This window comes from Aquila chrysaetos, chromosome 10 (assembly GCF_900496995.4).
Source record: "Aquila chrysaetos chrysaetos chromosome 10, bAquChr1.4, whole genome shotgun sequence".
Classification (NCBI taxonomy): domain Eukaryota; kingdom Metazoa; phylum Chordata; class Aves; order Accipitriformes; family Accipitridae; genus Aquila; species Aquila chrysaetos.
Window position 1 is genome coordinate 5892905 of NC_044013.1, and position 25494 is coordinate 5918398.

The 25494-nt window shown below is 43.9% G+C and overlaps 1 protein-coding gene and 1 non-coding gene across 2 annotated transcripts; one reads left to right on the forward strand and one right to left on the reverse strand.

Annotated features, from left to right (window-relative positions):
• Positions 1-21890: 21890 nt before the first annotated feature.
• On the reverse strand, positions 21891-23148 carry ACTRT3 (actin related protein T3). The gene is given in 7 exon segments (XM_030029150.2): positions 21891-22111; positions 22114-22213; positions 22216-22262; positions 22265-22430; positions 22432-22492; positions 22494-22718; positions 22720-23148. Coding segments are annotated over 7 exon segments (1029 nt in total). The 5' UTR covers positions 23055-23148; the 3' UTR covers positions 21891-22016.
• Positions 23149-25395: 2247 nt separating this feature from the next.
• On the forward strand, positions 25396-25468 carry TRNAV-AAC. The gene has a single exon. It is a non-coding gene; the product is annotated as a tRNA-Val (tRNA).
• The last annotated feature ends 26 nt before the right edge of the window (positions 25469-25494 follow it).

Sequence of the window (25494 nt, forward strand, 5' to 3'; positions counted from 1 at the left end):
ATCCACCGCCAGAAAGAAATATTGAAATTTGTTGGGGGGGTTGTTTGGTTTTGTTTTGTTGTTTCTCTGGATGGAGGGGTGGAATTAAATCTATTTCTAATAAAGGCTGGGAGACCGAACGCACCCCCTCACACGCAGGTTTCAGTGCATTCCCCGTAACAGGAAATTTTCTCTTCCTTAAATTATAATTGAACAAGCCCCGCAGCCTACTTGGAGAAAAGTTGGAATTCTTCATCGAGGTATTTGTTGTGCCATTGTCTTTGTGCAGTGAACTTTACATCGTGTTATTCAATCTCAATCTATATTCTCCTAGCTACCAGTAAGATTAATTTAATCATTGTAATGCAATTATTAATACTGTTTACCCAACGCTTGATTTCAGGTTTGCTGTTAAGAAATTAAGCTTCTTGCTGGGTGACCGAAAAGCTATGCAGGGATTTCCAGTCCACATCGAAATGAAACAGTCCTCTTTATTTAGTCTCAGAACTCCAGCTTTCAGCCACGGGCTCAATTAGCCAAAATGGAAACAATTTTCATTCATTGCAATAACTCACTGTTCTGCTGATCACTTTCAAAATATACACTTTATTATTATATGCTGACCTCGGTGCCGCGAAGTGGCAAGGCTAGAAAGAGGCAGAGGGATCTCTCCAGCCCCCTTGGGCTGTAATTATTAGAAATTAATTGGGTTCAGGACCCTGGGTAGCATGGGTAAATTAATAGCTTGTCTGGTTGTTTAAATCCGAATTCTCAGTCCACAGGAGAGCAGGGGAGGGAGGCTCTGCCTCCCCAAACCCGCCCCGGGAGAGCGCGGCGAGGGCTGGGGCAGCGCGGACCCGCCGGCTGATTTCCCTCCTTCTTTTCACCAACGCATTGTTTTCGGGGAGCAGTTTAGGGGTTAAAAATCAAAAATAAAGATCCTGTATACTTGGAGCTGTCGTGCGGGAGTAAAAGTGAAAAGGGAGCCTTAGGCAAAAGGAAATTACTGCAAGCCCGCGTGACCTTTCCGAGAGGTAATCAATCAAGTGATCAACAGGGATATTTATCATTGCTAGATGGGGCTACTTTACAAATGCACAGAAGGGGGGGGGGGGGGAGAATACACAGACACACACAAAAGTTTGGATAAACCCGATAAGTCTGAAGACAAATACGGAGACTTTAATCACTGGGAAGATTGCACATTTTCTTTTTCTGAGCTCTCAGAAGGAAAGGCAAGGAGAAAACCACTCCAAAGTTTCCCAGTAGAAAATGCCTCCTGTACTAGGTGGTCACATGGAAGCTGTCCACTTTGCTTTGCAGTCCTGGGAAAGGCTGGGAACGACAGATGTGATTAAAAAAAAAAAAAAAAAAAGCACCAAATACAAGGGAAAATAATAGAGAGAGATTGAGGCTTTGATAACCGAGCTCGGTGTTTGTTTGTATGTAATGTGTTTCTATTTGCTGGCTCGGAACTCGGAGGCTGCGGAGCCCAGTCCTGCCTGCCTCTAGTCCCCGAAACGGTTAACTCCGAAAACAAAACAAAACAAAACAAAACAAAAAAAACACCCCATGCCCCCTACTATATGAAATCAGCGATCTGGTTCAATTAAACTTGCTCTCCGTAGCATAAAGCATCCACCACAATACAGGCAATGAAAACCAACAATAAAAGCCCATGCATTTTCTGCACAGTTTCCTTCTCCCTTGTAAAACATGCCGTCGTGTAAGCACCAGACATTTAATTTTGCTTCCTATAACTTACCGGATTCCTTAACAAACCTACTATGACCACTTTTTTTTTTTTTTTCCCCCTTTTCTTTTTTCCCTCTTTTGCACGGTGCTTCACGCACACGCCTGTACAAAGCCTCCCTGTTTGCGCCCAGTGCTGGTGCCTTTAAGCGACTTGGGGCGGGGGAGCGGGGAGCAAACCCCGGCGCCCCCGCCGCCCCCCGGCAACGCTCCTCGACCCGTCTTTGGGGAGAAATCCGCGGCTAACGACTGCGCGCCCGCGGAGCCCGGCGCTGCGCTGCTAGCTGCGCGCAGGAACAGCCGCGGTGCCCTGCGGAGCTGCGCGGTTGCCGCCGCCGCTGCTGGGGCTCGCCCCGGCTCCTGCGCGCCGCTGCGCGCCCCTGCGCCGCGCTGCGCGGCGCCCCGCGGTCTGCGGCGCCCCCTGGCGGCCGCGGCGCGGCACTGCAGGGTGCTGGCACCGGCGGCCGGGCGCGGCGGGCCGGATCCGGGTGAGAGCGCGGGTGACCACCCCGCGCTGACAACTGTCAGGAGCAAGGAAGAAAATAAGCCGACAGCGGGTTTTAATGGGACGCAGGTTTACAGTCTGGTATAGACGCCTGCCAGGAAGCGAAGCTTGCTCTGAATTTCCAACAGGCCTGGAATTATCCTGTCCCTGGTAAAAGTGCCACAGAAAACACTGGGGTTGGGAAGAATGAAATGCATTCATAGGTCGAGAGACAAGTACAGAATACCGGTAAGCCGTGCAAAATACTCCCCTAGAAATATTTCCCCATGAAAATGGTACAGGACGCCAGCTATGAAGTAGATCTTGTTTCTGCCTGTAGGAAGGACTTGGATTTCCACAACATTGAGACTGAAAGAAAAACAGAGGAAAATTAACAGGCTAGGAGCTAGATTGAAAGACTGGTGTGGAGGTCAGCGTGGTAAACGGGGACACCAGAGAACTGAGTCTCATTTTCTACTTCATCGCAGATTTGCTGGGTTAGTTTGCATTGGCCCCTTAGTCTCAGTGTTCCTCCATCCCTCACCTGAAATGGAGAGAAGCTTCACCGAACCCAAGAGCTGGAGGTCTCTGTGTTAAGGTGCCCCAGCAGGGTTGGCTTCACTCTGCCCCCAGTCCCACTAGAAGGTGGCAACGCAGGACCATCCCCAAACATGCAACAGGGCTCACGTATTAACTGACCGCAAGCAAAAAACTCATTTACCAGTGTACCGAAGAGAGGTGCAATCAATATCCTCAGCCCAAGCTCTTTTCCAAGACTTAAAGCACTTTCTGGCCAAAAAAGTCATATCCTCATATCCTCAAGAGGTTACCCCCAGTGCGTCTTGCTCTTAAAGCAGCATCAGTGGAGCCGTAATTGGAAAAATTAAAGAGGAGGAGGGGGAAAGTAATTACAGGCCACTAGAGAAAAACAAACATGTTCTGAATGTAGACAAAACATTGAACAGAGGGGAATTAATAGTACTACAAATCAAAAGGGAAAAATGTCAGCAGAGATCAGCAGAAAGTGAACATCCTATTAAAAGCAAAAATAGAAATAATCAAAATCATGGAGAAACACAGAAGGGGGAAGGAATTTGAAAAGCAACCTGAAATAAAAATAAAGGAATGGAGTAAATGTTACTCGGTACTCAGCAATAGTTAAAGCTGATGTATGAAGGTTTGAAAAAACTGAAGCCCCAATGCACAGGTGGGTCAGCAGGTGAGAGAAAACCTCAGCTGATTAGACACAAGACTTTTGTGACTTATACCAACTGGGCCAGGCTGGGTCCCATTACACAAAGTGAACTGGGCAAGGCTAGCAAATCCCTGCAGAAGATGAAAGGGGGTTTTCTGGTATCTCCCATGACCTTCCCCTTCCTCCCTGGCCTCCCCCAGTGGCTTCCCAGAAGGAAGGAGCTGGGGACTGGTGAGATCTGGGCTTTGAGGAGCTGTTGTCCCCTTCAGGCAACACAATGGGGATGGTGCAACAAGAAATGCTCAGCTCTCACATGTCAGTCAAACACTCCCGTGAAGGACATTTTCTTTTGCTGAAGCCACATTCTGAAACAGGCCTGTCCAATGCCATGAAGGCTGGGGAAGCTTTGGTTATTAAGCTGTTTAAAGAAGATAATATGACAAAATATAAGGGGGGAAAATGTAATGGGGTGATTGCAGAAAGGCTTCCAGCTAGTAATGCTGAAATAAATGCAATTTTGAAATAAAAAATGAAATAATCTGTTTGTGTCATGAGAGCAGTATCATGACCAAGGACTCTCATCACAAACATGGAGTTTCCGTTTGTTGGTGCCTTATCTGCTTTCATTCACAGTGTTACTACCAGGCAAAGAGTGGGCTTCTTTCTGCTTGTCTTCAAAGGAACCACAAAGGCAGGTTAACACATCAGCCTTTATAAAATCCACAAACCCATTTTTCCCTTTAAAGCATAAGGAACACATTCATATTTCACTCCCATTTCTCTCCAGTACAAAAGCACAGGGTCGGAATTAATGAGTAAAGTATTTGTGTGACGTTTTATATTGTATTGGCATTTATATAGTGCTTTTCACAGGCTTCATGTCAAAACCCTTTACAGGGCAATAAATCATATACCTTTCCTGATGAAATTGTATGTAGGCAATTGGGCACCTATCCTGCCCTCAGCAATGTCCCACGTGCAAGACACGGGAAGTGTGATGAAACCTGCAGAAGTGGGTCTGAAAAAAATGGATGTAGGTCAAACCTTCCCCCCTTAATATCCTGCAACATGTTAAAAAGTCTTTAGAGCCCACTTGAACAGCCACAGGAAAGACCTAACCTTAACATGACAAAGCTGCTATTACAGTCTGCATTACTCAACATGCAAATTGAATTGTGAGTCTTACACTTAACCCCAGGTTTTTTTCCTCTGAATTTAAACAAGATGTCCATTTACTTGGAAAATAAGGGGTTTTTTTCAATTGAGTTCATTTCTAAAAATAGTGTTCATTCACAAGACTGAACCCGAATACCAAATTTTGGGTCCTAGACTTTCTGTTAGCATTCACAAATATCTCTCCTTACAAGAAATTTGCAATGTGACAATGCATCTCTGCCCTGCCAGCATTTGCTTACTTATTTGCAGTTTTTCAGATAACGAAGAGTAATGAAGTTCTGAGAACTGTATGGCCGATTAGACTGACTCTTTTATGCGTTTATTTGCATTCCTGCCCTGTTTCCAAAGCCAGTCTGGGGTAAGAAAAAATGGAAAGTCATTTGAAGTCTTTTTGGGGAGAGAGGGCTGGGGTTGGTAAGCAGGAGCCAGAGCTCTGCTCCATTGTCCGTCCACGAGAATCACAGCACTTTGCCCAGTTGAGAGCTTTTTAGGTTCCATGGGTGTCAAAGGAAGCTTTGCAGAGCGTCCCTCCTGGCACACCATACCCCCTACCGCTTAAATGCAATCGCCCCGAGATTGCACGAAGACAATGGCTGAGAAGCAAATGGAAAATCTTTGCAGTAGCTCAACACCGTTTTAAAACCACTTTTCCACCTCCCCTATCTGTAACACATGAAAACCGATAACATTCTGCACATACTGGCTGATAGTTGAAATGCGTTAGAAACCAACTTAGTTATGATTTATTAGCCGGAAGAGCTGTTAGAATAATTTCTAAGTGTGAAAGAATACAAAAAAATACTGTTCTCCACCAAACAGACATTTAGATTACTTAATCTAAAACCAAAGTAATTCAGAAGTAAAACAAAAGTAAACAGGTAAAAACACATCGCCTGGTTCCATTAACTGCCATGGGCTACGTTAGAAGTGGAGGGTTCTTGCATCTTTCCGGAGGTGATTAATGTCCTGTGAGATCTGAGCATTAGCTGTGCAGATGCACTGCCATGTAACAAACTAACGCTGCCTTTGCTTTCTTCTGAGTATTGTATCACAAACTCTTAGCTAACAAGAACTCAAACTCACACACTGTTGTTGTGCTCTGATGGCAACATAGCGTCATTTTCTCTCTCGTTCCCGTCTCAGTATACAACTTATTTAGTAGTTTAAAGAATGATCTGCAAATAATACACATGCATAGACTTCACTGAGATGGATGGCAATGATAATTAAAATGGTCTTTTCAGTGGGAGACACTATCAGCATCAATAGTTAAAGCAGAATTTTAAGAGTAACCAACACATTAGAGCCTGTAAATTCTATTCTTTCTGGCAGTAATACATTCAAAGATTAAATTAGACTAAATGTTTGTTACAACAAACGGATTTATGTTAGCATTCAGGATTATGCTCCCAGTCAATGTTTATTATGCTTTTGGTCATATTTATTCTAAAGGTCTCATTTTCCTACTTCCACAATTTTTTGATCAGTTTTGTTTAAACTGGAAGCCTTTTACTTTTCACTTTAAAAATTACTGTTTTTTCTTGAAACTTCTAGCAGGTTATGGTATCTGGAATGACTACTAAGAAAAAGGAAACAAGCTAAAATAAATTACTATCTAATCTAACCCATCTGACTATTTCTAAGGTACCTATTATTGTGGTATCAAAGTACTGGATCTCTGATAACATGTGATCTTTGATCTTAAATTGGACCTCCGATAACATTTTTAATTAAACATCTTATTTGATGCCTGCTGTAGCTAAGATGCAAATAGCATCACATAAAGAACAGAAGTTATGAGAGCAGGGAACAGAAAATGATGTCTAGTTATGGCCTGTTTATTGTACCAAAACAAAGAACCCCATCATCTAGTCCCTGCTGAATTAAAATGATCAGGTTCCAAGTTCAAAGACTGAGTAAAAACTACCTAGAAATGAAAAATGCTTTCAATTTATTAAAAGTGAAATAAACAGTTTGTCAGAAGCAAATCTGAGGTACTCACAAAAATAATTCAGAAAAACTGTGATCTTTTTGCCTTCCTTTGCCCTCCAGTGCCCAGCAAATATTCCATTCTGTTGCAATCCTTCACTGGGAATTTTGTTTAAGACTTCCATACTGGCTGAGACAAACCATGTTTGTTCTCTTTGAAAGGTGTTTTCAAAATACTTTTTGCATAGGACTCATTAGTACTAAAGCATGAATGCACTGACAAACTTCATACAACTGTATTCATAGTTGATTTGATAGCTATTTCTAAGAGACGTTAAGACGGAAGATATCATTAGAGCACTGCTATTTCCATTTGTTGAGGCTTATATGAAAGCACACATCGACCAACACATTATATCAATACAAGGCATATACAGACAGCACTTACAGCTGACAGAAGTTGAGTGTATTCAATTCCTTTCACATCAGATAGGAATTACTCCCTTGTATGTTATATGCTGCTACTTCTGCTTAGGACATAAGTACAGATACCATTGCTCAGACCTTTCCGCTAGATATGGAATCCCAAAAGATTTCAATCACACTTAAGCCCAACATATAGTGAAGCCCCACTGTTCTTGATGAGAGTCGTCAAGTGCAGTGTCATGATACTTTGACTACCAAGTAGTCCTTTTTCAAAACGTCTTTGGAAAATTTTCTAAAATATTCCCATTTACTTTTCCATATTGTTTCTTTCATTCTACACTCATCACCATAATATGAGCACACTCTAATAGCACACTAAACAGCTGTTCAACCCTTTTTTTCCCCAGCATCTTCCCAGAGGGGGATGCGTATACTGTGTAGTGATTTGTAAGATTTAAATTTTTCACTTTGATACAACCCCAGTAAAGATATCACCATGAGTTCTTCTGCAGCCTAGAGGAGCAGCCTCTTGGTATCTGCTGCCTGGAAGAAGGCAGAGTATAAACAGTAGTCATCTCACACTTATCTGAGGTGAAAATTCAGCCCTTTCCTTACAACTGCCACACAGATAAAGACAAAAAAACTGTAGCCACAACTACAGCAAGCAGTAAAAAACAATAGACGTCAGGTTCCAGAAAGAACAACAGATGAAATTTCCATTTGTTTATTTCACAATGTAGTTGGCATTTCTAACTGCAGTAACCAAAGAAGCCCATAAAGGTGAAGAGCCAAGTCCATTTGTGGCTTCCCTTAGACGGAGCAGCAGGGGCAGCGTTCATGAAGGGATCAGTTACAGCAGAGCCATCAGAGCATTGCCTGCCAGTCCCTAGAGATGCTGCAACCCAGCGCCAGCTCAGAACCCCAGGAGACCTTCCCTGATAATATAGCAATGCTCTATCCACATCTCATGTTTGAGCAAGAGCAGCCAGTGTCTGCAGTAAGAGAATCTGGCTGAAAAATCGATGACAAAACCCTGTAGAAGAGGTAGGAGAGCAAAGATCTCATTTTTCTCCTTCCTCACATTTCCTAAGGTAACTGTGGTTTAGCCTTTTGGTTGTCATTTTTCAGGAAAGTCCTTAAGCCTAGTTCACAGCAGTCCTTACGGCTGAGAGCTCATTCATCAAGAGCAAAATCTCAGATGCAAAGTTCATGACGGAGTGCTGAGGTGCAAAGTTGAAAAATAATTTTTCCCATCTCAGAAATCATTTCAAAATTTCAGAAGCATTCCCAATTGCAACAAGATTAACTTAGAAGTGGGATTTGTTTGTTGTTTAGTTTTTTTGTTTGTTTGTTTTTACAAAGGCACAGGAAAAGAGGACTCTAACATCATAACCCAGAACTAGGCATCTCCTGGAATGTGAAGACTTTGGGGGTTAAATCCTTCTTCCCAGACAGGCAGATCAGGGTTAGAGCACACTCCCTCTAGATTCTAGCCTGAAAACAAACTTTTTATTACAGAAGTTTCACTGAAACTGGCATGTTCCCACAAAATGTTTCAGTGGTGAGAAATAAAGAGTTCCCGAGTGTAAAGCACTGCCAAAAAATTCCCGGTTGTTTCTAGCCAGTGAGCAAGCAAATGTGTTATTTTGCCATCAGTGGAGAAGGATCTCTGTGTCCCAGTGGTGCAGTAAGGTCATGCTTCAGCTTATCCCCAGCAACTTGTTTGTGCATCCACACTGCTAGGTACCTAAAATAATGTAGGGTCATTTTCAAATGCATTTGAGCAGTTTGTATTGTAAATGCTTGTATAAAAGCAATGAGCATGGCTGATGAACACAGACAGAAAGCTACCGTGACCTCTTTTCTATCCTTTTACAGCAATCTCTATTCCCTGCATATGCACATACACACCCATTCACGATGTGTGAAGAGATTTTGGAAATAAATCCTTCACAAATATTTACTCTTCAAACCTATATGCTTTTAAGAGAGGTGGGATCCAGCTTTCACCTGTGGCACTTAGCACTTGCCTCTTGTTCACATGTTGGGAAAGGCCGGAAAAGAGAAGCTGTTATGCTGCCTGAAATTGAGTGCAAGGTGGTAACTCCCTGATTTGTCACAACTCAGTCTTTCTGGAGGCGAAATCCTGAAAAGGAGCTGGCTAACATAGCACAACTGCAGTCATGAATCTCATGGAAGTTTTGGTGGACACCAAAGCAAAGGATAATGTGAGGCCCCCTATCAGCTGAGCGCAGCTGGATGTTTTGGAGAGGGTGCACTTTTCTTAACCAAACTTAGAGGAGTGGCTGCTTCAGAAGCCAGCAGTGCTGAGTCAGCACTTCCACAGACCACTCTTGTCTTTATCACTTGTGAATACTGGATGCAGTTAAGCATTTCATATTAACATCCCCATGCTAAGTTTACACATAGTACTCCTTATTATACTCAATCCATAATAATGGCAATGCTTTGCAGTTAGAATGCTAGTCAACCCACGCTAACTCCATCTTTTTCCAAATTCCTTTGCTATCCCCAAACAGGCAACACAACACCTGCTATTATCCCCAAAAAAGCAAGTACTACCAGAGAGGAAAAGCATCTCTACGTTACAGGCAAATGAACACATCTATTGGCTGCTCTCAAAGAAAATCCAGCTGAGTAAAAGAAATCCTGCTTTCTCTCTGAAGATGACCTTGTGTGCTCAAAACAAACTTGAAAGAACTCAAATACTTGATATAATTTTTAATTAATTCTATCTAGACACACAGCAGTCTGAGAAGCTGTAGTGTTATATATATAACCTCCTTATGTTTCACTATTTACATTGTGTTACTCTCTGGCTATTTCCCAACCTTATTCATTCACCCTAGAGATCAATTTATGCACCAAAATAAAGTATGATCTTATCTTTGCACTGCACAGAAAACCGAAACAAAATTTCTCACGGGAGGCAGGGGTTAAGACACTGGACTGGGTGTCAGAGAAGTGGTGTTCTATTCTTGGCTCTACCACTCACTTGCTGTGGGAGCTTGTAGAGCAAGATATAGAGCAGGAATGGAGACGCTAGCCAATAAATTCCTCCTCTGTAACTTTTCCTCTTTCATTATGCATGAGAGCGAGTTTTTCCAGTGTTCAAGCATACATCTGAAAGCTGGGGAAACGCGACTCAACCAAAATACAGAACCACCAGAGAAAGAAAATGAGTGGAAAACATCAGTTACAAAATTTTCTTGGGTGCCTCTGAAGTACTGAAACAGAATCTCTGCTCACATGGTGAAGATAAAGGACCAAATTCAGCCCCAGTTTCAGTAGGCATACCTCCAACTATTGCACTGGACCTGCACGAGGGCTGACTTTGGCCCGCTGTACTACTACTCCTTGATCCATTTTCTATTTCAGGCAAGTTTTCTGAGACAGCAAACAATAAAGACTCGGGCCGGGGGGGGAGAGGTTTTGTTTTGTTTTTAAAAAAATAGGAACCTACGCTTTGGGTTTTAAATAAGCAATCTGAGTTTTAAAAAGTAAAAATAGAATTTATTAGAGCAACTTTTGAATCAAAAGCCATAGTGAAGACTACATCCTGATCTGGAGTAGCTAACAAACTGCCTAAATTAAGAATGGCAAACCCTCAGTTAACTGCTACTGGAAGCAGTATTTCCATGCCCTTGAACAGGAACAGACCAGACAGTACTTCTTGTTTTAGGTAATAGCTGTGATCTAATGCACAAAGTTGCAACATTTCTTATCAGTTTGGGAGAACTGAAGAAAAAGTAAGCATGTAGGTCCTCATTTAGGCATGGTTGGGGCTAGGCTGTTGTACTGCTGTGGCGGCTAATGGTTGAAGAGCTAGATTTTTGCAACTACGGTGTTCTGTGTGTAAGATACATTGTCATGAAACTGATTTATCTTGGCTTTATTTATTTTTAATCATTTTACCACCTACTCAGAGACTCTGCACCACATTCTGCTTTGAGCCATGTTCTAGATGTTCGGTGCAGACTCAACTCATTTGCTGACAGCTTTACAGCCAGGTCTTGGACCCTTTAGGCTCACAGAAACAGAATACTAATCTAGTTGTAGAATACTGTTCAATACTAACTTTTTTCTAACTTTTGTATATGATATATGGGAATAGTATATACCTTGTTTTAAAATTTTAAGAGTTGTATGAAATCAAAGACTGCCCAATAACTTCACAGAAGCAGCTGCTGTACGGTGTCAGTTCTCAAACACCGGTAACCCTGGTTCTACTACATGACAAAATACACTATCTTGGCCAAGACAGAAAAAAAAATTCTTATTCTGACAATCCCTTAAAATGCCAACTTTTCAGAAACTTTTGGACTGAAAGTCAGCCCTGCTAGGGCTCCTTTAAGGTGACCAAATATAGGATACAACCAGTCATAAGTGATTTATTAAAAATGTTAGCGGTGAACATTGGTCTCCTTACATACAAAGTGTTTGTTCCCTCCTCCTTTTTTCATGTCAAATCTCTAGCATTTATTTTTCAGGGCCTGTAATAAACTGTCCCAGCCATTTGCTCAGGAAGGAGAGCTAGCTTCTTGATATGTGAAAACAATCCTTGCAATTTCATACTTTCTAAATTTTTCTATATTTTAATTGCTGAATTATTAGGTAACTGCAGTCTTTAATCTTTAATTAAAGTACCACGTACACTTGATATATAACAATCATTTCTTAATAAAATACAATTATAAAAAATTCAAGGCAGTCTCAGAGAATGTGCAACTGAAACTATTAATATACCTGGGGGATTATTTCCATGCTTATGTATATTAGGCATTATATAAAACATAGGATTTCTTAGGACATTATCAACAAAGGAGAATTTTTTTTTTAAAACCTGCTTTTTACTGATTGCATTATCGAATTCAATTTTATTAGCTTGAATCTTCTGGGAAGGATATGATTTTAATAATGCATAAAAGGTTTGCCTAGTAGTTGGCTGTTGGCTTTTACTTGATACTTAATGTAATCTGTAATTACTATAGCAGCTCATATGTTGGCTAGTGCGTTAAGGTCACTGGAAAGCTATACTGTGTTGTACTTGGTGTACAAGAACATCCTTCTGGTGATTGATGGCTACACCCTATGGAAATGTTTTAATTTTGTCCTTGAAGCATGCCTTTAAGAAATGCTGTCAATATGTATTCTTCCTTGTCAAGCAGTACATGGTCCTTAGGAATATGTAGACAGCCCAAGATCTGTCTTTCTACCAATGAGCATTCAATAACATCTCCTTTCAATTTCAAATTCAGTTCCCAAGTCTTCAACCAATGAACTTACAAACCTCTTATTTATTAGAAAGGGTGAATTTAAAAGGCCCATTTTACCTTGCACAAGCATTAAGACAGAAAATACTTGAAGCCCTCACTATACTTAAAAAATAAAATAAAAAAAGTGTTGCAGGACTCGGCTTCAAGAAGACAGACTTTCACCTTTTTAAGCATTGCTCCTTCTTGCGATCATTTTTCTTTAAATTGTATTCCTGAACTATCTGAAACACTTGGCCAGAACTTACAGTTGAGAAATACACTTAAAACATGATTTGAACTGGCTTATATTACAAGACTAAACTGTACTTTAAAGAAGTTTAACATTACCATGCTGTAGCCAACCCCTGTGACACAGCAGGCTTGCAAGCCAGCAAGTCACCTGCGGCTTCATGTGTCATCTGCTTCAGTGGTACTACCAAGATAAACTTGAAAATAGAAGCAAAGTGCTGGAAATATTCCAGAACTGCAGTATCCCCGAGCTCATTGAACTCGGACTTTATACTCACAAGATTTCCATGAAGTAGATTGACAAGCAAAACAATGGTTAGTATTAATCACAGAATCAGCAATTTAACTATTAGTCCACATGTGTTTATGATCCTCACTGGATGTAAACCAACTTTTTGTCCTGGTGATACAAGTTTGCTACATTAAAAATGGCATTCCCGAGGGAAAAATCAGTATGGAAAGTCCTCTGACTGCGGAATGAAAAATCAACTTGGTAGAAAAATGGGTAACTTGGAAAAGCGGATTAATGGGTAATTTTTTTCTGTACTTCACAAGAATTTCTGTACTAGGTAACATGACCTTTACATTCTATAAGTTTATTTCAGACAGATTGTTCACCAAAAGGTTCATGTGCTTTCACAAGGAAAATCAGGAGCAAGACTCCACTTGTCATTTACCAGTATTTGCCATGTGTTTTCATAGTTTCAGATTCATGGTTGCTGCTCCCTCTGAAAGCAATTAGAACACTGATTTACAAGCCATAGGAATAGAAATTTGTAAAATACTTCATCAGTAATATTTGGTGTAAAAAAACACCAAATAAAGAATGATTATCTTCACCTCCAATAAAACAAACAAACAAAAGGCTCCCTGAGATGGGTTGTAAAGATTTTTTTTCAGTCTAGATCTTCATGTTTTAGCTTGTTGGTTGTCTGTTTTCTCAGTGAAATTATTTCATTTCATGTTCATTAAATGACCTGCCATTCTGTGTAGATGGGTGTCTTCATCTCCAGTTCCAGCCAAGAGTGACTATGTTTTTTCTGTATCTCCTAGCTCTCGTTGACAATGATGTAGATTCTTCTCGGGACCAGATGCATTTAAGCTGTAGACAAGAGTCAGGAGGATTTTTTATAATACCAATTCATCTTAGCTCTTACTGCAAGTTTAAACCTGCTGCAAGATCAACACAGATGGAAACTAAACATTGTCATTCATGTCTAATGAAAGAATAGGGAGCTTTTAAATATTGCTCTCTGTAACTGCTAAATGACTAGTAAGTACAGACAAATAAACCTCTGCCTTTGAACAAGTCTTGTGATTGTCTCCACTGAAAATTAATTTTGTACTCATCAGCTGCATTGCATCGTTCTTGTCATCAGAAAAAAAAAACCCCAAACAAACACAAGAAACTGAGTAACAAAACACCTAATATTTCTATATCCTGCATGACCAAGTCTGTGGATATACTTTTTTGCTATAAATAAAACCAATTTAAAATCAACATTAATACAGAAGAAAACTGCTATTCAACACATCAGTGAGAATCCCCGTTACCTGTAAGGCCACTACTGTAATCCCTGATAATTTCTTGGGAGCAGAATCAAAGAACTACAGCATGCAAATTCAATAAAAAAATCCAGCCAGAATAAATAGAGAAAACATGAAAACAGTGATTTTCTGGCACTCTGTTTGAAAGGAAGAGTTAAATTAATACATGAAAAGATCCTATCAGCCCTGACTTGTCTGAGTTATTAATTGAACACCTTCTTGGAAACATGTAGATAAAGACGTGTACCTTAGAGAATACAAGATAAGAGTGAAAGGAAAGGGAGAGAAATTAGCAGTTTTGCCAGTTCACTCCCTTAATTGTCAGGCTAAGGTTGTTCAAAGCCGCCTGGAGGAGCGTAATATAAAATGGTAACTAAAGTGCAGGCTGATGATGCAGAAGATAAAAACTTCAGGATTATACTTAAACATACTTATCTTTAGACACAGAAGAGGCTGTAAAGCCAGCTGAACGATATAAAGCTGTTCTAAAACAAGACAAATGTATACTCCATGTGTTATAAGCAGTTCAAGCTGCTTCCTGTGATGAAAAACATGGACTGTACGGTAGACATACTACAGCTAAGTACAATAGATCCCATGATACAGTTGTTTAAAGGAATATTAGAGTGATGAAAGAAGTGATGGAATTCTGCTCTTTAGGAGGCTCAGAGGCTGAACCAGAGAGAAAAGGTTTAAGCGTGCAGACTTGGTAAATTTTCCTGATCCTGAAAGTTTGTGACCTAGAAGACAGTTTTATGCACGAAGAGCCTGGCCTCTCAGGAAACAATACAGCTCTATGGGTCTATTGCCCCGGGCAAAAGGAGAAAGGATAGTACTGCTTAGCACTTCTCATCCATAGCCGCAAAAAGAGGTCAGTATCGTTGTCACCATTTTATAGATGAAGCATCTAAGAAGCTCAGAAGGGCACATCTGGAGTCAGAAGCAGTCTTGGGACCAAACCCCCTTCTTCACTTTGTTTCAGTCAGTTTCTATCCTTTCTGCCTTACTTTGTCCCCCCCACAGAGCACAGTGAAGCGTCCAACTGTACAATTCAGATAATACCAATACAGTAATAAGAAACAACCTTATTAAAATACTAATTGCAGCACTAAAATGTTTTCTATGAAATTATCATAGCTGCCAATATTCCATCATTAATGTACAAAAGTCTGATTATCTTTTCAATAAAAACAGAGAAATGCTAGCCTTTAAACTCGTTATCGTTGCAAAACAGAATGCTGTGATAACGCATGAGAACTTTGGTTTGCAGCTGTAAAATTCCCAAAAGTCTTGTGACTCGGTTATAACTTTGTTATAGATTATTACCTTCCTCACACACATACCTCCCACGTTTGCTTTTGGGAAACAAAGTATATATTCCACAAAAGCAAACAGTAAATTTATTTAAATAAATGAGAAATGGGGAGGGCAATTTATCCTACAACATATTGCTGTACACTGGAAAGGCTAACATTTGCACAGCTAGTTTCAAATTATACAATGCATTTTTAGAGGCAAAAGTAAAATCAAAGATCTCTGACACTATTTTCAATGGGGTCAAGGTGTCAAACTAATTTGTCAAGGTGAATCCTAAAGTTTATAGATGGGAAATTAAATTCTTTAATTTGTGTAAAGATATGTATTAATTAGTTTCTCAGCCAAACAAACTGAAAATTACTACCCTTTTGAGTGAGCTTGAAAAGGAGCTAGTGTTAACCAGCATTTCTTAATCACTTGAGTTTATCTAGAACGTACATTGAAAAATGCATTTTTAAATACCATTTTACATAGGAACGACAATTCATTATAGTACCTTCCTGTGAAGCTTAAATAGTATCTTTCAAAATTCTTGCTTTGAAGTGGATTCTATAAAAAATTTATTTAAATTGCAAAGGTTTCTATTTAATGGCAGTTTACCTGTACTTGAAAAAAGAAAATGTTGTTACATATAGTTTCACTTAAATTCCTACCCAGGAATGATCCTCCTTGCACATTAAATTCTGTAATGCACTGAGTTCTACTCTCATGTTTTACAAATGAATGGCTATTGCCATCTACTGTTGGAAAAAATATGATGAACAGCAAGAGCACATCCAGCAGACCTTCATAGCACAGATAAGATGTAGAAAACAAAGACTTCACAAGCCACAGGGGAACAGCTTACCCTATTGAATTCTTTGAACTACAACATTCAACTAGACAAAGAGTGGTAGAAAAAAGCCTCTTCTATTCCCAAACCATTATCATTTTTAGGTCTGATATAAGTAGGAACTATACATGAATCCAGACATTGACAACTGTTCTTTTTGTGCGGATTTGAGGGTTTGTAAGACTCCCCCAATGACTGCAGCTAGAGTTGAATACACACAAATTAAAAGATTAACTGATAAAGCTTAATTTTAAGATACTATTAGGCCCAAGTTACAATCATGCCTCTGCAAACTGAAAACTATAAATGCAGAAGGTAAAAGCCATCCCCCAGGTCTCTGTGCAAAGGCCATGCAATACAGAACTCTTGCTTGAAGACGGACCAGATCTGACCCATCATGCAGGTCAAAGTCCCCGAGCATGGGACAAAGATCCAGAGCTGTTCTCCCAGGCTCTCGTGTCAGAGGTTTAGCATTGCCTGGGGATGTTTTTTCCAAACTTCTTTTGGATAAAACAACTTCCCTGCTTGGGTGTGTTAAGCTGAATACAGAGAACTGGGCAAAGAAATGCACAGAAAGTTATTATATGCTTAAACTATCTTTAGTCTGTATTTTTAGCGTTTACAAAGACTTGATTGCATGACTTCATTTTACCATTAAATTACTTATTTAAAAATGATTGAGATGTATGCTTCTTCCATTCCCTTTGCTGATAAATATCCTTAGATACGACATCCAACCACGTTTTGAAAGTACCCCTTGTTGAGGCAATCTACAAACAGAATTAGGGTAGGGTTCTATTAATGTTTGCCAGACCTGTCGGACGTTAAACAGCCTTTGAATTAAACCATTCTTTACTCTTTGATAATTATTATTTCTCCTTAAGACGCTTTTTGTTGTCTCATAAGCAAGGTCAACTTGAACTGTTTTGTCAGACTCAATATCTTGGTTCAACGTTAACTCTACTTGCACTGTTCTTACAAAGCCTCCATGCACTGTCACCTCTGCAAACAACTTTTGGAAGTATTTAGCAGAATTTTCAGTAAGTGAAAAAACTCCAGCTTTTCTGTTGGTCATTTCAAGTACACAGCAAAGCGTACTTTAAATTTACACACAGAGTCATACCAACATGTGAATCTATACTAATTTAAGTTTGTTCATCTTTGCAGGTAAATCCCCTGAACTGATGTAAATCTTCCTTGTTGTGCACTGGCACATCACATACAACCCAAACAATCATGACTGTTTTTAAATTAATGCAAGAAAGCTAAAACGCAAACTGGAAATGGCTTGATGAAGATAAAATACTGCTGCTTTCATATACAGCAAGTTCTTCCCAGAGTGGAAAAGTGTTCTTGTTGAGATCGGGAAGGGTAACGACATTGAGAGGTGACTGAAGGCAGAGTACAAGATAGAGCCAGGAGTGGAAGGCAGCTCGAGACCCCTGCATGCCACACACTGCTACAGGCAGAATAACCCACAGCTGAGATCTCATACTTCAAAATGTGCACTTGAAAATGTAGTAATGGGGGAGGTATGCTCACACTCCCCCCCCAGGGTCCCCAAACCTGTCAGTTCTTGAAACACCCTCAGAACAGGGCTATTTGCACAAGCATGGTAATATTACACCTCCTGCTATCCCGTCAATTCTAGGGGATCTCCCAAGGGTTTTCATCTACATTGTGCTGATTTTTTTCTAGGTTCTCCAAAGAAAGGGAGTGATTTCCCACAGGGACAGAAAACTCTAGGGTGTTTTGAAATAGCGCACTAGGAAGATAACGATGCAAAAGGAAGGCAACCCCATACACATATTAGTAGAGTGCAGTGAGGCCATTTCGTACTGCTAGGGTAATCGACAGTGCTTTATCACCTTTGGCCAAAGCACTTTCCATGTACCCAACCTGACATGACAAATGTTGTAGGACTGATCTCAAACAGTGAAAACACCCACCCTAAGCAGATGCGAGCAAGATGTCCTTCAAAGTTCATCACCTAAACATTTGTTACAGAACCTCCTGACGAGTTGGTGTTAATTTCCAAGCATCTGGCACTTGATAACAAGTCACACAGGACGCTCAACCCTAATTCCCAAACCATCTAAATGGCAGCCCAGAGTATGAACCTCAGTAACATGCTTTCATAAATTTACTGATCACAAGTGCTCCTCTTCTCCCAAATGCCATCACCTCCCTCTGTATCACTTTGCGTCACAGCTAGCATCGATGATAAATTTCTCAGTGACCACAAGCTTCAAACGAACGATTAGATTTTTAAAAACAAACAAATCTGGAGATACTAACAAGAGCACTTACGCTCTGCAGGGAAGAAAATCCACTTAATGCCAAGTGATTCAAGCATGGCACTGAGGTGGACCTGCTCCCCCGAGCTGCTGACTCTCGCAGGTAACTACTACTCACTGCCAGTTGAGTGCTGCTTAGAGGAGAGCCATCGAACATGATTTCTTTGACACACCGTGGCGGCTGCCACTTGCAAATGGTTTTAAGCTCTTCAAGAGAGAAATTGCCGACAGCTTCTGTTGTGATTCTTAAAAAGCCACAGTAGCACCTTTTTGGGACTGTTTTGCTGGGGCGGGGAAGGCAGCTGCAGGCTGTTCAGAAACAGTAGCAAGCTGTAGCAACAACAGCTACGTTTGTTGTAGTGTCCACAACAATACCATATTGCACGAAGTTTTCCTTGCTACCATAAATAAATAGAAACAAAAGTAGACGAAGTTTGCAGTTTCTAAACATTTTTTCTCTGACACATGGCTCTGCAGAGCATACACTTTCTCATGCGTACAGAAACTTGGCAGTTTAAGTTTGTCACATCTTTCAGAAGTGACAGCGAAAAAGAAAATCTTTGTAAATGCCACAAAACCAGATATTTTTAGGAAACAAGACTTTTCTCGGGGAAACAGGACACTTGTAAGACAAGGAGAGTTTCGTTTGAAAAAATAATGTACCAAGCATGTGAAATATCTTGGCTTTGCCTGTTTTGTTGGAAGTCTGAAATGAAGTATTTGATGCCAAGTGAAAGCTGTTGCTCAGAAACAAGATAAAACAATGAAAACACATAAGTTACTTTGAAACAAGAAAGAATATTACCGGTGCCAGAGCCAGTGCTAGTTTTAGCTAGGTCAGGTTTATTAAGCACCATTCAGATTCCACTACCAGAAAGGACCTATACGTCTTCAAGTGTGCAATGTCAGACTCTCCCACTTCCACTTATTCTGGCAACAGAAGGTTTTCTTCAAACAGAAACAAACAAAGTACCCAAATTCATCCCCATGATCTGTGCAAAGAAAAAAAAGAAGGCCACAAGATGGCACTGGTCAAACGCTCAGGGAATTACTGAAGGGTTGGTAAAATGTGAGCACTGAGTCATGCCTAAGCCCAGTTTCTAGGGCCATGTCTGTTCCCCAGCGATGCGAGACCTGTGGTGGGGCAGCGGTGCACACTTGGCTTCCATCGCACACGGCACGCACACGTGCCTGCATTTCTGGTAAATTTTCTGTAAGCGGTTGATACTGGCTATAGAAGGATGGAAAAGGTTTGGCCTATGGTAAGACCTACCAGCAGAGGTAACCGAACAGCCCGTTTCGACGATGGCGAGCGGCACAGGATGGGCTCTCTGCACTACTCCTTCAGGGAGACGGTGCTGCTGCTTGGCGTGCGACAGGTAGGCTTGCTGCACGGTGGAGCCAAAGCCTCCACGCAGAGAGGCACGGCTGGGGACAAGCCCCGACACTTTCCCCCTCACAATCCACCTCAGCGAAATATTTGTCGCCAGCTCCCCATACTCGGAGGCTCGCGTGTTTTTGCAAATTGAGCTCCGTGCTTCTACAAGTCGATGAGTAAAATTCAACGTTTCTTAAAGTCGGTGAGTAAAATTCAACGTTTCTAAGTTTCCATCACCGCAGGGCTCTCCCAGATAAAGATCACAGCAGCGAGCCCAGCCCTCCCATCGCCCGTCCTCTGGCGGGGAGGGCATACACAACAAATCTCGGCAGGGACTGAGATTTTGGGGCCTCCGGCCGTCTCGGCTTACCCCCCCCCCGCCTTCTGGGGGGGGGTTCCCGCTCCCCCGGCCGTTCCCAGCCGCGGCGGCGCAGACCCCGGCCCGCCTCACAGCGCTGAGGCGGCGGGGTGTGTGTGTGAGGGGAAGGAAGGGGGGGGGGGGGGGGGAGATGAAAGGGGAGCAGCCCCAACGGTCGGGCGCGAGGGGGGTCGCGCGCTGCCTGCCCCCCCCACCACCACCACCACCACGACTGGCGGGAAGCCGCCGCGCGTGTCGGAGCGGCGCCGGCCGCGCGCCCCACGGCTGAGGGAAGCGCGGCGGTTGACCCGGGGGCACCGCTCCCGTTTTGCTCTGCTGGGGCCCCCCCGGCGCGGGGGTAGAGGGGGAGCGGGTGGGTGGGAGAGGAGGAGGAGGAGGAGGGGGGGGGGGGTCGCCCCTTCGCTCCCGGCCGCCGCCGAGGCTGACAGAGACGAGCTCTTCGCGGCGGCAGTGGCGGGAGCCGGCCGACCGCGGCCTCTGCGGGAAGAGGGTGGTGGGATAGCGGCGGCGGGAACCTCCGCGGCGGGCCCCCGGCTGCGGGGCGGGGGACGGGGCACAGGGACCCCAGGGCGGGCCGGGGTGAGGAGACCCCTCGCTGACGTTTTTTTTTTTTTTTGGTGGCGGACCCCCTTCCCCCCCCCGCTCCCTCTCACCACCCCCTACCCCTACCCAGGCTACTCCCCTCGTCCGCTGAAAGTCAGCGAGTAAAACAGCGGACGGGCGCGGGGGAGCGCGGCAGCAGCCATTAGGGTTAGTCACACCAGGGCCTCCCCACCCGCCACGCGACGCGGGGGCGCCCCCGCGGGGCTTTTTAAAAGCCTCCGCCGCCACGCCCGCCGCGCCTCCATTGGTCGGAAGGGCACCCCCCTCCTCCGCCACCATTGGCTGCGGCGGGGAGAGGGGGAGGGAGGGAGAGAGTGGCGGGAGTTTGGAACGCTCGGGCCATTCGTCCCCCCGCCGCACCACGTGCTCCCGGGCGCGCGCCTGGCCGTGCCCTCCCCTCTCCTCTCCGCCCCCCCTCCCGCCCCTTCCCTGGGGCCGGGGCCTGGACGTGGGGCCTGGGCCTGGAGCCGGGCCTGGGGCTTGGAGGTCGGATTTGGGGACCGGCGCCTGGGGCTTAGGGCCGGCACTTCGGGCCTGGGGGCCCAATTTAGGGCCCGGGCCCGCGTTCCGGCCCTGCCCGCCTCAGTCGAGGACCCCCCCGGGTGAGGGACCGGGCCCAGAAACTTCTCCCCCCCCCCGCCGTTCCCCCGAAGCAGGGCTGCGCCAGCCCCCTGTGCTCTCCTGGAAGAGGGTATTTATCGCTTCCATGATGTCTCTCTGCGCAAGGCATATTCTCCCCGCGCGATACCCGCTCCCTGGAGCGCTCGCCTCGGACGCCGGCTGTCTCGCCTGTGCTGCATCACGTTCCTCAGCATGGTTTTTTGTGCGTTTGCTTTTTGACCCTGAGACTTCTGCGGAAAAGCAAGGCGTTTCAAGGCTGCGCAGTTTTGCAGGTACAACGGAGTATGAAGCAATGGCGTAGAGCTCTCAGTCTTTCTAACTTTAGTCGTACATATACTGTACAGCATTGTTCTGGTAGAGAACCTCTTTAAAAACATATTTTACACCTATTCAGAAAGACGCGTTCCTGGACTTAGAAGGAAGTAACTCTGCCAGACGTTATGATTTTTATTGGACTTTCAAAAGGCAAGCTACAGACACAGACTTCCTCCTAGACGCTAGCTTCCAAGCCGCGGGAATCTCAGGTTCTTTTCCATGAAGTGTCAAGTAAAATCTGTTATAAAATCACGTGTATTTTAGAAACATTTTCTGTGCACCATGTTAGGCTCAGCCCCCCTGTACTCTGTCACGGTAATCTGCATCGGCTGGAAGGCGCTCAGGGAAGCGAGGAGCCTTCTCTCCAAACTGAAAACTTCCTATTAGGAGGAGGACTGACTTTCACCTTAACACGACCTGGGACCATGCAGATGATCTCCTTGTTTAAGCATTCAGCTTAATTCCAGCGAAGAGGCTGAAACCACCAGAAAGGACTGGAGCGGAAGTAAGTCCTTATGCCAACATCCTGATGATGAGTCATTCATGATAGAATTGGAGCACAGCTTGTCAATCCCTGGTGACTCTATGCCAACATTAGGAAGATGAAAGAGGGTTTCAGGACGACAAAACCTTTGATTCTGAACCATAATTTCATGGCCACCAGGAAGGTGGTAAATTTTTTTCCACCTCACTAGGATTCTTAGTCATCTCTTCCTCGAGGCTTAGGCACATGTACAAGCAGCTCCTCAGCTGTGGTGACTTGTGAAGTGCTGCTTTCTTTCAGAATCCATGTTAGGTGCCCTGTAAGATCACAGCTGTTCAGGTCAAGCTGGAGAATACCATGGGGCAAGCAGTAGCCTTCAAAGATTGGAACACTGTGGGTGACACCGTAACCAGAGTCCATCACACAGCCTGTGCTGAGACCTGAAACACAGAGTGTGAGCACAGCCTGGACAGACACGGAGAGCTAGTACCTCAGCATGCTCAGGGAAGAGCTCTGCCGTTTTTTCTCTGTTAACCAGTGGGTTCAGCAGTGCCTCAGTCAGAATCACTGTCTGCTCACTACTTTTCATCTTCAGGTCATTGTCATAGACATTCTTCCCCACAGCCTCCCTATCTCCCCAGGATGTGACAATCCCGTGCTCTTTTGGGTACCTACAGGAGTCAGACAAAATACAGTGGCACTGGATGAGTACTTTTCCACCCCGGTCACCATGGCAACACCAGCATCTCCCCTTGGTGAAGGTAGTCTGTTTGGGGATGTCCCAGGTAAAGGACATTAGGAAAAAGCACTTCATATACTTTTAAGTTATGTGTGTTGTTTTGAAAAAATACTGGAAAGATACTTGGCCCTTTCACGGGCCAGGCAAATAAATTCAGCAGCTGTGAGAGCTGAGACAGTTCAGCTCCTCAGAGAAGGTTATAACACGTTACCTAAACAGGACCTTCCTTCTTGTCCTGGTTTCAGCCGGGATAGAGCTAATTTGCTAATTTTCTTTCTAGTAGCTGATATAGTGTTATGTTTTGGGTTCAGTATGAGAAGAATGCTGATAACATGCTGATGTTTTCAGTTGTTGCTGAGGAGTGTTTAGACTAAAGTCAAGGATTTTTCAGCTTCTCATGCCCAGCCAGCAGGAAGGCTGGAGGGGCACAAGGAGCTGGGATGGGGCACAGCCAGGGCAGCTGACCCAAACTGGCCAACGGGGTATTCCATACCATGTGACATCACATCCAGTATATAAACTGGGGGGAGTGGGGCTGGGGGAGATCGCTGCTCAGGAACTAACTGGGCATTGGTCGGGGAGTGGTGACCAATTGCTCTGTGCATCACTTGATTTGTATATTCCAATTATTTTATTATTATTATTGTCATTTTATTTTTATTGTTGTTATCATTATTATCATTATCATCATTATTATTATTTTCTTCCTTTCTGTCCTGTTAAACTGCCTTTATCTCAACCCACGAGTTTTACTTTTTTCCCCGGTTCTCTCCCCCATCCCACGGAGGGGGGGGGCAGAGAGTAAGTGAGCAGCTGCGGGTGCTTACTTGCCGGCCGGGGTTAAACCACGACACTTCTTTAACTGTGGTTGTCAAGCTATGACTGAAAATATTATTATATCAATAATAATACATATTCATTAGTTAAATTGTATTTTGTGTTTTATTAGTTTATTTACAATGATTAAAATTTAATTCTTGGGGACTGCTGAAGACCTTGCAGGAACAAAATGGGTGTTATGAATATTGGGGCAATACGCGATTGGGCAGAGGTGTGGCTGCAACGTCAACCTTTTCACAGTGGGTGCTACAGTTGCACAAAACAGATCTTGTGATCGTGGTGTGCCAGTAAGAACACAAGTGTATTCCCACAAGTGTTTTTCCACGTGGACCTGAGAGATGTTGCAAGCATGAAAAGAGCTAGTAAGGATGCTTGTTTTTCCCAAATGCTCTTTTGTGGCACCTCTTATACACACATCCTTGCAGCTGTTACAAACCTCTGCATGATGACAGCAGTAGTGTTAAGAAATCTTGCAGCTGCCACTGCCAAAATCAACAGAATATTGTCGCTGCTTGCTTCCAACGTTCTTCTGTTTCCCCTTTCCCTTCCCCGTCACTGCTTTCTTCTGGAGCCTTTCCTATTTCATTGCTCTTGGCTTTTCTTACTCCTCCCCCCACTGGCTGGGATTTGGCTTGCATTTCCCTTTGCAAAGGATGGCAAAGCTAAGGTCCCTTCTACAGCTCCTTCCAGGATCAGGTATTTCAGTGCCTGGTGCACTAGAAAATCCAGGCGGATTAGTCACTTCCCCATTTCCAAGCTCCAGCTGTAGCAAGAGGCCTGCAGAGGAGACACTGCCTGATGTAACGCACTCTCTGTTCAGCTCCAGGCTTGCCTGCCTGCTCTCGCCAGCTGCTTTATTATGGTCCTGCCCTGCAAGGCTAGCAGTGCCAAACAACTCCCTTCCTCCTCTTTGGCTGGGGCTGTCTCATTCCGATTTCTGATAAACACGGCCTGAAACTGCCCTGCTTTTTTCCTGCAGGAACCGCAGTGCTTTACATCTCCCCTTGGCAGCCCTGCCCAACTTGTCCTGCTCAGCCCGCCTGTATTTGCTGGCACCAGTGGGCAAACACCTCTGTCGTGCCCCGCTCCTCTCATTTCCCTGGGCTTTTCAGCTCCTTTTGTTGGCGTCTTTCTCCTTGTCCGCGCTTCGTTCCCAACAAAGTAGTCCTTCCAGCCTCTGTGTAACCACAGCAGGAGGTAGATTTGGCATTGTAAGCCGTGCCGGTTCAGAATGACGCTTCGATATGCAATGCTAACCGAAGGTTTGGCTTTTTATTTACAGATACGTTGAAAATCGATTAGAGTAATCGAGGGAAGACCACGATCTTGAAGTTTCTCGTTCACGCCAACGCTGTTATTCCCGGTGCGCGCGGCGGAAGGGCAGCAGTGACATCCCTGGGGCGGTGTGGAGCTGCCAGCGCGGCCGGGCCGTGCTTCGGTGGGGATGCAGGCCCGTGGGTGAGCCCGGTTTTTGGGCACCCGTGGGACACAGGGCTGAGGCAAGAAGGGTCGTCGCCGGGGTCCAGGCGGGGCGGGACGCCATTAGTGACGCCGCTGGGAAGCCCCGGCAGGCGGCGTTTCCGTAGTGTAGTGGTTATCACGTTCGCCTAACACGCGAAAGGTCCCCGGTTCGAAACCGGGCGGAAACACCAGCCGGGGTTGGCTTTTTTCTTCC